Consider the following 14378-nt stretch of genomic DNA (forward strand, 5'->3'; position numbering starts at 1 on the left):
TCTAAAATGCGAACTATGTTCTCGTGTTTATTACATTTCTCAAGTTATGAATCAGGACTTTACTCTACTTTAAATCAATTTCCTACTTCAGTCGTAACACATTGTCCTCAGGGATTTGCAATACATATTTCATGCAGCCTATACGATCTACAGAGAAAGAAGTCTTGAAATGTAACTCACCGCATCGAACGCAGGACCCAACCGCACACGACTCGCGTCGCCGCCTGACTAAACAGAGGCAATAGCGATCAGATTCCAACCACAACAGATAGAGGGCAGTTGTGTGTCCGGAGTAATTCAGGCAATGAGAATCTACACAATAACGTTTTTCTTAGATTATGTTTAATAATTGTCCGAAATACAGAATGAGACAAAATTAAACATATTTGCATATTTTCATAAATTATAACAATTAAAGAATGGGGAATGCGTCCCAATTATGTAGGTCTTCTTATTTCTAAAAAATGTTCAATACATAGACCCAATTCATTTCCCTTCCACATCTCGTACGTAAACAAGCTGCTGTAATATCTACAAAACTATATCCAGCCTACCTCAATTAAAATTTCCACATTTGACTCCCGTCCTGGGATATAGAAACTCCCTAGTCCGTACAGCAACAAGACAAATGAGCAACTCATCCCGCACGTTGATGCAGTGAAAAGGGCTAAAATGCGCAATTGCGTCGACATGGCATTCTAGAATATAGCTACGCGGACTCCTCCGCAGTTGTGTCAGCCCGACGCCAGACTTACAAAACAGCATGGCAGACAATGTAACTTTTATTGCAAGTGATAACAGAGGAGCATCGTCGTGGGGTGCATAGTCACCGTACTAGCAACTGGATGGGGTTCGAACCCCGTCGAAGGAGAAGGAATTTAAGGCGATGTTATCCGCAGCATGGCTTCCTGGGGAAGGAAGTAGGCTTAAAGCTGTGACCCGCGTCGTAGAGTTACAGGATACAGGGCTCCAGGTTAAATCTGCAGGCCATTCCTACTTCACGTTGAATTGGAAATTTAAATGTATTTGATACTGTACTTGATAGGCATATTATATATATATATATATATATATATATATATATATATATATATATATATATATGTCTAATGTATAGGCCTACTAAGAAGAAATGGCAGTATAACGGTACATTGGCTGCAAAAGGGTACAGGGGGGAGAACCATTAATCCTTCCCATTGAAGGCTTTAAGGAACCAACCTGGACAAATACCCAATGTCCCATCCCTGCCTTCCCGTGGTGCAGCTGTTAGTAAGCATAATTTACGAGGGAGGGGCTACTCATCAATTAGCACTGGTCAGCTTGATGAGTTAATGACTGAATTTGGTATAATTTTCCTCTATTCAATACCTAATTCCCTCTTTACCCTTTCGTATCCAGTCCTCTGACTGAACTCTTACTTTCTTCGACCTCGACGGCATTAGAGCATTCGAGGCCTAGGGGTTCATTTCCCTTTCCTTCCTCCTCTTTCTACTTTTCTGTTCCTAGTGCTGACCTGCTATGGCACTAAAATCGTCCTCCAGTGGCTTAAGGAGGGAAAGCTGGTGATCAACAAGATCTCCCAGCTAGGTCCAATGGACCCGTCGACCAACAGCAGGTGTGGTCCTCCAGACATTCTGGGGGTTGTGTGTGAATGAAGTAGCCACCAAAATATTAAAATATGGTGTTCACTTAAATCGGCTACAACTTGCCATTTAACCGCTCCAATATGAATTCTATTCCAATGGATACCATGCCATTGTGGAATCCTGGGAAACGAGAATGTGGATGCTTTAGCAAAGAAGGGCAGCACTGCTACTTACAGACCTGTTACTAAATCTACGTATTACTCTGTGAAAAGATTTATTAAATCTACATACTTAGACTTCAACAAACAAAATTTGATAACACAATCCCAAGGGAAAAAATGGAACTCTCTGCATCAAAATCCACAGTTAATTCCCGATTTACCACGAAAATCGTCTGTAGCTGCATTTAGATTGGCAACAGGCCATGATTGTTTGGCCAAACACCTGCATAGAATTGGAATGTATCAGTCCCCTAACTGTCCATTGTGCAACTCAAACCAAGAAATGGATTCGGAACACCTCAAAATCTGTGCTTCAGTGGCTGGTCATTGATAATATCTTTGAAAAATATTGGAGTGCAAGAGGTCAAATGACTTTATTGTCAAACGCCTGGCATTAGAAAACAACAACAACGGTACAGTACAACAGTTATTCATAGATTTTAAAAAGGCATATGAGTTGGTTAAGAGAGATATTTTATATAATATTCTTATTGAATTTGGTATTCCCAAGACACAAGTTCGATTAATTAAAATGTGTCCGAGTGAAACTTACAGCAGAGTTCGTATAGACCAATTGCTATCTGATGCTTTTCTAATTCACTGCGGGCTAAAGAAAGGAGATGCACTATAATCTTTGCTTTTTAAATTTGATCTGTAATCTGCCATTAGGAAAGTCCAGGATAACAGAGAGAGTTGTCCACACCTATGGAGTAACGGTCAGCGCGTCTGGCCGCGAAACCAGGTGGCCCGGGTTCGAATCCCGGTCGGGGCAAGTTACCTGGTTGAGGTTTTTTCCGGGGTTTTCCCTCAACCCAATACGAGCAAATGCTGGGTAACTTTCGGTGCTGGACCCCGGACTCATTTCACAGGCATTATCACCTTCATATCATTCAGACGCTAAATAACCTAGATGTTGATACAGCGTCGTAAAATAACCCAATAAAAAAAACAGAGAGAGTTTGGAATTGAACGGGTTACATTAGCTTCTTGTCTATGTGGATGACGTGTATATGTTAGGAGAAAATCCACAAACGATTAGAGAAAAGACGGGAATTTTACTGGAAGCAAGTAAAGAGATAGGTTTGGAAGTAAATCTCGAAGACAAAGTATATGATTATGTCTCGTGATCAGAATATTGTACGAAATGGAAACATAAAAATTGGAGATTTATCCTTCGAAGGGTCCACACCTGTGGAGTAACGGTCAGCGCATCTGGCAGCGAAACCAGGTGGCCCGGGTTCGAATCCCGGTCGGGGCAAGTTACTTGGTTCAGGTTTTTCCGGGGTTTTCCCTCGACCCAATACGAGTAAATACTGGGTAACTTTCGGTGTTGGACCCCGGATTCATTTCACTGGCATTATCACCTTCATATCATTCAGACGGTAAATAACCTCAGATGTCGATACAGCGTCGTAAAATAACCCAATAAATAAATCCTTCGAAGAGTGGAAAAATTCAGGTATCTTGGAGCAACAGTAACAAATATAAGTGAAACTTGTGAGGAAATTAAACGCAGAATAAATATGCGAAATGCCTGTTATTATTCGGTTGAGAAGTTTTGTCATCTAGTCTGCTGTCAAAAAATATGAAAGTTGGAATTTATAAAAGAGTTATATTACCGGTTGTTCTGTATGGTTGTGAAACTTGACTCTCACTTTGAGAGAGGAACAGAGATTAAGGGTGTTTGAGAATAAGGGTCTTAGGAAAATATTTGGAGTAAGAGGGATGAAGTTACAGAGAATGGAGAAAGTTACACAATGCAGGACTACACGCATTGTATTTTTCACCTGACATAATTAGGAACATTAAATCCAGACGTTTGAGATGGGCAGAGCATGTAGCACGTAACTTATGGCCGAATCCAGAAATGCAAATAGAATGTTAGTTGGTAGACCAGATGGTAAAAGACCTGTGGGGAGGCTGAGACGTGGATGGGAGGATAATATTAAAATGGATTTGAGGGAGGCGGGATATGAGGACAGAGAGTGGATTAATCTTGCACAGTATAGGAACCGATGGCGCTCTTATGTGAAGGCGGCAATGAACCTCTGGTTTCCTTAAAAGACATAAATAAGCAAGCAACCGAAATCTTCAGTGAGATAACATAGACTAGAAGTTGAGGCGTAGTAAATTAAAAGTGGAAATCAAACTCGAAAATAAAAAGCTATAGGTAGGCGCTATGCATAATATAGGGCTAATATTTTGCGAGGACTTGTTGCTCGACTAAATTTCTTCGAGGCCATATTTTTTCACTTCGATTCATTCTTGTGTTATGAAGGGTAGGCGATTGAGGGAAAAAATGGTAGAGGGAGAAACTGATGTCCGTACCTCATACTGAGTCGGCAGTGAAGCTGAACGGAAACAATAAATCAGACTCATTTATGTCTGATGTTAATTGTGTAGGCTATGTAGAATCACTGAATGCCAAAAAATATCTCAGGGGTGTCCGATGTAGTGTTTTGTAATAAGTTATTACAAAATGACTTATTCCGTAGGCAGGGGTGTACAGGGATAAGCCTATTCATAGTGTTAGGCCTATATTAGACTAATAGGCAGGTTTTTTCCTTCGCGTATCGTGAGATGTAAATCCTACTTAACTTCACTCTTAAGGTAAGCGTTCACTACATCGTATCGTACTCCTCGCACGCAACGGATATTTTAAGTGCAGTGCGTTCACTGTAACGGCTACACTTCATCGCCTCATCGGATTCCCCTATCAGCTGTTTAAAACATGACGTCGTACGATATTGACATTGCTGAAAGCAAAGGAGTTGAGGTTAGGTCTATTAATTACGTCTGTTACCGAATAAGAATTTGTAATTGCTTCACGCGTCTTAATTGAAGAGGAAGAAACGAAAGAAATATTGGTTACATAATATATTTGCAAGAAACGACTTGATTACTGTAATGGGAACGCCTGAAATTATATAATTCTTCGCAATTTTCAACACGCGAAATAGTTTTCCGTCTGCCATTTTGGCGTGACACTCGACATGGCACAACATAATAGTAACAGTTGACCAATTAAAATTGATTTATTAAAGAAGGCCATGATCGCACGCATCGAAAAAGTTGCTCATCCAAGAAACGTGGTCGGATTTGCCGTGAGGCGATGCGTGCGATACGATGTAGTGAACGCGGTTAGATAACACTTACAGCAAAGATAGTCTCTCTCCGATCCGTGCGATCCGTCCGATGCGTGCGATACGATGTAGTGAACGCTTACCTTTACCTCACTTACAAAATGGCGGACAGAAACAGTAAAGCCAAGGGATATGCTTTCTTCACATAGATATTGCGAACCAATATCGGCATAAAATGGCATTAGTATTGCAGTGCATGTGAGCAGTAGGAACACTAGCGGCGGTCAGTGGCGTATCAGGGTTATCAGACAGATCAGGGCGACATTGGCCTACTTACTGTCCTTGAAAAGCGCAGTGAGATGATGCAGAATAAGTGGCGTATCACAATCATACAATAACAACAAATGATACCAACATAAACAATTGTCCATATTATTATTTGAATATCGTATACAGCAATTCAACAAAATTATAAAGACAATCGAATATTGATGATGATTACAACAATAATAATGATAATAATAATAATGATATTGAAAAGGCGTCAGTGGCGTGTGAGCCTACTATGCAATGCTTCATAGTGAGCAGGAACAGTGGCGGTTATTATTGACACGAAATGTTAAGCAGACAACCACAACAAAGCCACACAACACGAGAGTAACGACAGTCTAGAGCAATGAAGTAACAGCATTACACGCAGAGCAGTGATGCCAACACAACACATTCCCGCTGGTTACTGTGGTATAATGGTATTTCTGGAGTGTTGGCAGCACTGCGCCCGCTCAGCCCTGTAGCATGGCCGCCACTTCTGTGCGCCCGAACCGACGCGCCAGGTTCAGGGCCGTCCGTCCCTCCTTATCCCTCGCCCCCCGCTCAGCGCCATGCTGCAACAGCAGCTGCACCACTGGGGCGTGGCCATGCAATGCTGCCCAGTGCAGTGCAGTCCACTGGTTTTCATCATCAGACTCGTTGGGCCGCGCCCCAGCTGCCAGCAGCAGCTCACACACTGCAGGGTGCCCATTGAGTGCAGCCTCGTGCAGAGCAGTGCAGCCAGATGGTCGTGCCTTCAGATCAGGCCGCGCCCCGGCAGCCAGCAGCGCCCTGCACGCATTCTGGCGGCCTTCACTTGCTGCCAGCCACAAGGGCGTGCGGCCTACACGATCCACGGCGTTCACCTGGCTGCCTGCATCCAGGAGCAGCTGCACCCTGTGTGTGTCCCCCCGCTCCGCTGCCCGGTGTAGCTCAGTGATGCCTTGGCTGTCCTTCTGCTGCAGTTTGGGCCCGACCTCAGCCGCAGCTCTGAGCTTCTGCAGCAGAGAAAACAATCTGGTCAGAGGAAGCTCAGTCAGCTAGGTGACAGTTCACTATGCTGAGTGAAGCTGATGGCAGTAGTAGTGGCAGTAGCCATAACTACAGTAATGTCAGTAGCAGCGACAGTAACCATAACTACATTAATGTTAGTAGTAGTGACAGTAACCACAACTACAGTAATGTTAGTAGTATTGACAGTAGCCATAACTACAGTAATGTTAGTAGTAGTGAGAGTAGCCATAACTACAGTAATGTCAGTAGTAGTGACAGAATCCCATAACTGCAGTAATGTCAGCGGTAGTGACAGTAGCCAAGCCATAACTACAGTAGTGTCAGTAGTAGTGACAGTAGCCATAACTACAGTAATGTAAGCAGTAGTGACAGTAGCCATAACTACAGTAATGTCAGCAGTAGTGACAGTAACCGTAACTACAGTAATGTCAGTAGTAGTGACAGTAACCATAACTACAGTAATGTTAGTAGCAGTGAGAGTAGCCATAACTACAGTAATGTCAGTAGTAGTGACAGTAGCCATAACTACAGTAATGTCAGTAGTAGTGACAGTACCCATAACTGCAGTAATGTCAGCGGTAGTGACAGTAGCCAAGCCATAACTACAGTAATGTCAGTAGTAGTGACAGTAGCCATAATTACAATAATGTCAGCAGTAGTGACAGAACCATAACTACAGTAATGTCAGTAGTAGTGACAGTACCCATAACTGCAGTAATGTCAGCGTTAGTGACAGTAGCCAAGCCATAACTACAGTAATGTCAGTAGTAGTGACAGTACCCATAACTGTAGTAATGTCAGCAGTAATGACATTAGCCATAACTGCGGTAATTTCAGTGGTAGCGACAATAGCCATAATTACAGGTCTAATGTCAGTAGTAGTGACAGTAGTCATAACTATAGTAATGCGAGTAGTAGTGACAGGAGCCATAACTACAGTGATGTCACTAGTAGTTAAAATTGCGATAACTATAGTAATGGCAGTAGTACTGACAGGGAGCTTTAACTACAATATAAGTACTAGTGACAGTAGCCATAACTACAGTGATGTCAGCGGCAACAGCAGTAGCAGTAGCAGTAGCAGTAGCAGTAATAGTAGTAGTACACCTCGGAAGGTTTATCATGTCTCAGTAGCAATAAAACCAAGTCCCTTCAAATGAGGGTGAAGATTATAGGAGGGTTGTAAATTTTCAGGCTTCCTTACAAAACCTTGTTATTGTACAGGCTGCCGGAAGTCAATTTCTTGAAAGACATGCTCACTGACGGAACTACACAGTACGAAGAGAGATATTTTATAATTTTATTTTGTGCTACAGAATGTATTAACTAGTCCCTTCTGCCAATGGATGGATGGACGGCATCGCTCCACTTCCCCCATTGCCATAACAACACAGACGAAGTAAGACATATCTCCTTTCTCTCTCTTTTCACAGTGAGACAAGATACTTCACACAGACTTTAGTAGTAATTCTTCTGAAAACTGGAATTAAGTTTTCCCTCCAACTGCAGCTGGTTGCAATCTGTGTTGCAACAGTTTGTATTAATCATTGCTCAGTAAGTGTAACCATGGCAACAGCTCACACTTACTGCTGTCTTCTGGCGCTCCGCTTGCAGTTCCTCTGCCATTTTCTTCAGTTCCTCCCCCTTCGCTTGCAGTTCTTCTCGCAGGACACGCAGTGCTGCCACTTTGCTCTGTAATTAAAAACAAATCTGGTTGAGAAGAAATGTCGATAACTTGGCTACAAACATGACTGCTATGATGATGATGAAGATGATGATGATGGCGAGGGTGATTATGATGACTTTATGGTAATAATAATAATTAGTATTAATATTGTCAAATAATTAGTATTATTCCTATCATCATCATCATCATCATCATCATCATCATCATCATTATTAAAATGTACAATGACTGAATGCAGTTCATACACTCCCTCATAACTGTAACTATGGTAACAGCTCACACTTACTTCTTCCAGCTGGCGCCTCATCTCCCGCTCAGCCTCCAGTTCTTGTCTCAGCTTCCGCAGCTGATCCTGGTAACTCTGTAATATAAGCAATTCTGGTTTAGAGAAAGCTCAGCTGGTTAGGTGATAGTCTGACTTGAAGCAACAGGTTTCATGAAGGAATAAAGTTGATGGCCGGTATACAGCATCAGGAAATGACACAACAGGAACCAACGTATTATCTTTCGATAGAGGCTTTCAAACTAAACCTCTCATTCTGCCTATGGATCTCCAGAAAATGTGAAATTTGTATTTTCATGATATGCCCTAAAATAAACGCGCCTAAAATAAGTGGGCATATGCATAGACTAAGATGAATTCAGAAAAAAGAAAAGATTACAGAATCATGGACTTCCAATGAAAGACTTGCCCTTACTTACTTACTGGCTTTTAAGGAACCCGGAGGTTCATTGCCGCCCTCACATAAGCCCGCCATTGGTCCCTATCCTGAGCAAAATTATTCCATTCTCTATCATCATATCCCACCTCCTTCAAATCCATTTTAATATTATCTTCCCATCTACGTCTCGGCCTCCCTAAAGGTCTTTTTACCTCCAGCCTCCCAACAAACACTCTATATGTATTTCTGGATTCGTCCATACGTGCTACATGCCCTGCCCATCTCAAACGTCTGGATTTAATGTTCCTAATTATGTCAGGTGAAGAATACAAGGCGTGCAGTTCTGTGTTGTGTAACTTTCTCCATTCTCCTGTAACTTCATCCCTCTTAGCCCCAAATATTTTCCTAAGGCCCTTACTCTCAAACACCCTTAATCTCTGTTCCTCTCTCAAAGTGACAGTCCAAGTTTCACAACCATACGGAACAACCAGGTAATATAACTGTTTTATAAATTCTAACTTTCAGATTTTTCGACAGCAAACTGGATGATAAAAGTTTCTCAACCGAATAATAACAGGCATTTCCCATATTTATTCTGTGTTTAATTTCCTCCCGAGTATCATTTATATTTGTTACTGTTGCTCCCAGATATTTGAACTTCTCCACCGCTTCAAAAGATAAATTTCCATTTCCATTTCGTACAATATTCTGGTCACGAGACATAATCATATACTTTGTCTTTTTGGGATTTACTTCCAAAACTATCTGTTTAGTTGCTTCCCGTAAAAGTCCCGGAAAGACTTGCCCTTGGGCAGAAAATTGTAAATGGAATGTTGAAAATATATGTGCTTTTATTCCCAGACCACTGAGCAATTTTGGATCTGAGGAATGCAATAATACCTCGGACTTGCAAAAGAAGCTAGTAATTTCTTGGTATTTAGTATTTGCAATCTTGGATTTATGCTAAGTAGGTTTCTCGTCTATCTCTGCCATGAAAACAAAAAGCAGAATCTCCTTGAACTAGTAAACGATATCACTGTATGTGTATCGAATACCCAATCCAGATTTGTGAAGTCAATTTCTCAAAAATGGACATTTTGTCGGATTTATTATTTTTTACTTTACAACTGTTGACACATTTTTGTATAGCTATGTTCAACGCTGTGTTTCTGTTCCTAAGTACAACATAAATATATGTTAATAAGGCATTATTTGTTTTATTTTATAATCCATTCCTCAGCTCTTCACATGTCCATCCAGGATGATTTGGTTATGGCTGTAATGTGTTTGATCTGCCTGTCTGTCCTATTGTTGTATCCCCTCACTAATCCTCTCTAAACTTGTTACAGTTTTCTGCCTTCTATCCCTTAGGCCTAAGCGTGAATTGTATGTTGCTGTTTTCAATGCTACTTCCTAGCTTTTTTTGTTGTTATCATTAACTTCATGCTTTTCCAGAATGAATATCTGGCTGGAAATTCGCTAGCTCATAAACATTTACACGGTCCTATCTCCTCTTTTATTTCTTAACTGTTTATAACAATAAAATATTTTAATAAGAGTTCTCTCACATATTTTTCTTTAGCAGTAGTAGCCAATTATTTCTTTTCATCTTGAGCCCGGAGGAAATAACATTTGCTTTTTAAGGATCTAGCACTTGAGGTCCCAATTACACAAGACAAGGACAACACATCATGTCACACGTACGTCTTATCAAATGTGGTTTGTAGACAGCTGCCAATATCACCGCTCGTGACTGCACTGAAGGCAGATGTATTCACCAGTTGTTCAGAGATTCAGTCCCTGAAGTCCTCACATCCCATTTCTTTGGAAGCTGCTAGTAAAATCAACCGGCTTATCGCTTTCACTGAGCATTAATGTTGGACACGTTCAACTTGTCATTGAGTGTGTTTTAGTCAAAGGGAATTCAAAATAAGACGCTAGTGAAAAAAATAACCAGCTTCATTCCAATTGTTTCAGAAATTTTACCGCGGAGTAAGGAACTTGTTCAAACCAACAACAAGCAGCGCCATATAAATCAAACTTTACCTAGTCCCACACCTTATCCAATCAAACCTTCTCACTTTCATCAGCGCCCTGTCACTTAGGTACAGCCCTTTTCATCTTTCAGATATTAGCAGTACTGTTACTCTCACTATGTTGTGATATATACTGGTGTACCCATACTAATCATTCAATTAAGTGCCCATTTGAACACACATTAGCGCCTGTATGCCTGCATATTTTAAAGTTATTCTTGCTGCCCAATTACTCTATCTGTAACCATGGTAACAGCTCATCACTTACCTTTTCCCGCTTGAGCCGCAACTGGTGCTCTCCTTCATATTTCTGCCTCAGTTCTACTTTCTCCTGTAACCACAAAGGAATCAGGTTCAGACAGATGTAGCCCAGTCAGTAAGGTGGCAGTACGATGAGAAACAGAATAACACACAACCAACTACTGAATGTACTGTCAACTACTAAACAACACAACATTCTAATACTATCTTCACATTTTGTACACGCAGAGTTGGAAAAATATAGTTTTAATAATAAAACGAAAAAAAAAAAACAATTTTTTTGTTTAAAACTCTTTTATACTTTTTAAACAGTGCCATGAAATAGTGCGGTTTCTGAATGTATTTCAGATGTCCTTAACTAATGCTGAGTTCTTGGCAATATAGACATTAGCTGACTTGCTGCCCTACATTTCTCACACATAGTGTGGTTTAGAGGAAAGGGCTGCACATATGATTCTGATTTATTTATTTTAGAAGGCTGCACAATGGAGAACGTGGAGAAGAAAAATTTCAATTTTGTTCAAGTGTTTAGACTAATAGTCATACCCTGCAAGTAATCAAAGGGATGCAACTGACCTTTTTTTTGGATACTGAGGAATTATATTTTGTACACTGAGACTCTCCCACTTTCTATGTCTAAGATATGAAATTTTGAGTTGATTAATCTTTTAACTGTTGAAAATGATAAAGTTAGAGAAACCAGATTTTTAAGACATTTTAAATTTATCACGCTGTTTATCCAGTTAAATAAAGTTATTTATTCATAAAATTAATATTCTACTAACTAAAAAAAGTACATTTTTGAAAACTAATGGTGAATATCATAGAAAACAATATTTTCAAATTCACCTGTGTTTGATTCCTTATATCTATTTCACTGAAGATCTATCGCCGATTAACAGTGAGAAATAATTTTTTACAACATTATAAAAAAGTTAGACAGTCCAGTTTTGAATTAGTACAATGTTATAGTTCTCATTTCTAAAACAGTGGAGCATCTGTTCCTGCAGTTTGACCATTTGTAGTTCATTGTGAGCTTAGAAGGGATTATTCCACGTGGGCACAAGCCAATTGTACACAACTTTTGACCTCTTTAAATAAACACTTCTTTTTATCAATATCAGAATTTCGCTTCTCTAAATATTTAGACAGCATACTTAAAACATCTATTACTTTGGATTTACCATTTATTACTTAGGACCGTATTCATAAACGAGACTTTGGATGAAGACTTCCCAAATTCGACTTTCGTAGTAAAGTTTAACTTTGTTAAAAGCCCTATTCATAGACAATACTTCTGCAAATTTGACTTTGACTTTGGTAAGTCGAGATTTGACGATCTTGTTCTAATGTTGGCAATCAAAATCACTGCCTTCTAAACGAATTAAATTAATAGATAGTTGAAATAGAGTAGGCATTGCCACAATCAAAGCCATCTTTTGAGTTACAAATCAATTAAACAATTCAACATCCGTACATGTTAAGCGATTACTAACCATTCTTGCAGCTTTACATAAGAATAATTTATTCGAGGGGTTACTGTGGAACTAACGTAAGTACAAAATATGACATTTTTAGATCTTTACACCATTCGATAATAATTTGTTCTGCTTAGTCACAAAAATCGTAATTCGTAACTACAAAACATGATGGTATATTTAATCTGAAATAGTATTGCCTGTTAAGAATTTTCTTGTGAATAAAATATCGATTGTAGTTACGTTAGTTTTACATTAAGCCCCAAAATTGTTTCATTATAAAATAATTTATGCTGAAAATATGGAAGATAAGAAGATGCCACCAATGACAGACTATGAAAGAGACATATTATCCTGCTGACAGTTGGCAGAGTTATTCCTTGCATGTCTGTAGAAACTACTTAAAAATTATCTGAAATCAATATGTAGAAAACATTATTATGACGACCGCAAGGATTATAAATTAACTGCATATCCAACTGTATAACCTATCCTCTATAGAATTAAATACTAAAAATCAATATTAAACTATCAATCTTACCTATAGCGTAAGATTGCGATGAAATAAGTTGTATTTATGGTGGAACAGATAATCCTTTTTGATTCTTATTCATCAATGAAAGTTGAAACATGACGAGGATATCTAATACTGTATGTTTATCAAATCTGTACATTGATTTGAATTTATAATCTATAATAATACGCTAAGGAACATGAGCAGCTTTAATAATCTTGTAAATGTTCTCAATATTCTCGGAAAATTCAACAATTTTCCAATATCAGCCATTTCCCTTATGTCTACGAACGAAAGTAAAAGTCAAAGTCTAGATTTTCGGCGACTTCGAAGTAAAGTTACAATTGAAGTTTACTTTCGTCAAAATGTCGACCGTGAATAGGAAAATGGTGACTTTGTACTTTCCAAAGTCAACTTTGGTCCAAAGTCTCGTGCATGAATACGACCCTTAGACTACACAACAGAAACACAAAGACACATTTCCAATCAAACTGAATATCCGAATTTTTACTTTCTTACGATGCCACTGTTGAGTATCAATTATTGAGCAAGTGATCATGACTGAATGATTACTGGCACCACAGAGAAGGCTGCCAAACTTGCATGTCTTCTCCATGCACTACAGTCAGAACATTTCATAAAGTGGAAGTGGCGTTTCATGGTCTAATAACTCAGTGGTACAACAGAAAAAATTGGTACCGTGTGGTGTACTTTCAATACTTTATTTTGTAGCTCAGTTTTTCATTTTGAAATTTTAAGCTAAGTTTGTAGAAAAATAAAAAAGACTAGAATATTTTATAATTTAAACATCTTAAAATCCTTTTTCTTTGGATTTGTTATAAATATAACAAAACCTGTTTCAGATGGTAGGCCTGCATGCAGATATCAGCATTCAGATTGTTTGCACTGTACTTCCTACAAAAATTCCTTATTAATAATAATGTTTGTTCGGAAAAAAGTTAAAATTTTGCTCCATAAAGTCACGAGCACCACTGTAAATTCGTAATTTTAAATTTTATAAAGCCCCGAATAGAAGGAAAACATGATTTTATATTGTAAACAAGTAGGATAAAATAAATAACTTGTATGGAGAAGAAAAAGTGATATGGTTTGATTGTACACTTTTAAACGCGTTTTATAATTAATAGAGAAATAAATAATAAACATAACAGAGATTTCTGTTGACTTAAAATTAATATCATAATTTAGTCTTAAGCATTGTGTTCAAAATGTTTTAATCAAAAGATATTGTTTTAAACCAGGGCTGGGCACAGGGAGCGAATCCAAACTCTAAACGGAGACGCTTAATATTCATCCGTTATGGCATCAATGCTGCGCAGTGTTTGGCAGGGAAGAAAGGTGTTGAAGAGAAGTCATATGGCTCCCCGAGAGAGAGTAGAATTCGCTCTTAATGCCCAGCCCTGTTTTAAACAATTTTGAATACTTTGTTCAAAACGTATTGTTTTACACATGCCAACTCTGCGTAAATGGTTGGGTCTACAGATTCGCATTAACTCCTTTTCAATA

The 14378-nt window shown here is 39.0% G+C and overlaps 1 protein-coding gene across 1 annotated transcript in view; it reads right to left on the reverse strand.

The window, feature by feature from the left end:
* Positions 1–14378, reverse strand: part of LOC138714245 (trichohyalin-like) — a 221158-nt gene that overhangs the window by 199127 nt on the left and 7653 nt on the right. Inside the window, exon 6 of the mRNA XM_069846595.1 lies at positions 10867–10929. Within this exon, the coding sequence (XP_069702696.1) occupies positions 10867–10929 (63 nt within the window). The remainder of the gene's footprint in view (positions 1–10866; positions 10930–14378) is intronic.

This window comes from Periplaneta americana, chromosome 2 (assembly GCF_040183065.1).
Source record: "Periplaneta americana isolate PAMFEO1 chromosome 2, P.americana_PAMFEO1_priV1, whole genome shotgun sequence".
NCBI lineage: Eukaryota > Metazoa > Arthropoda > Insecta > Blattodea > Blattidae > Periplaneta > Periplaneta americana.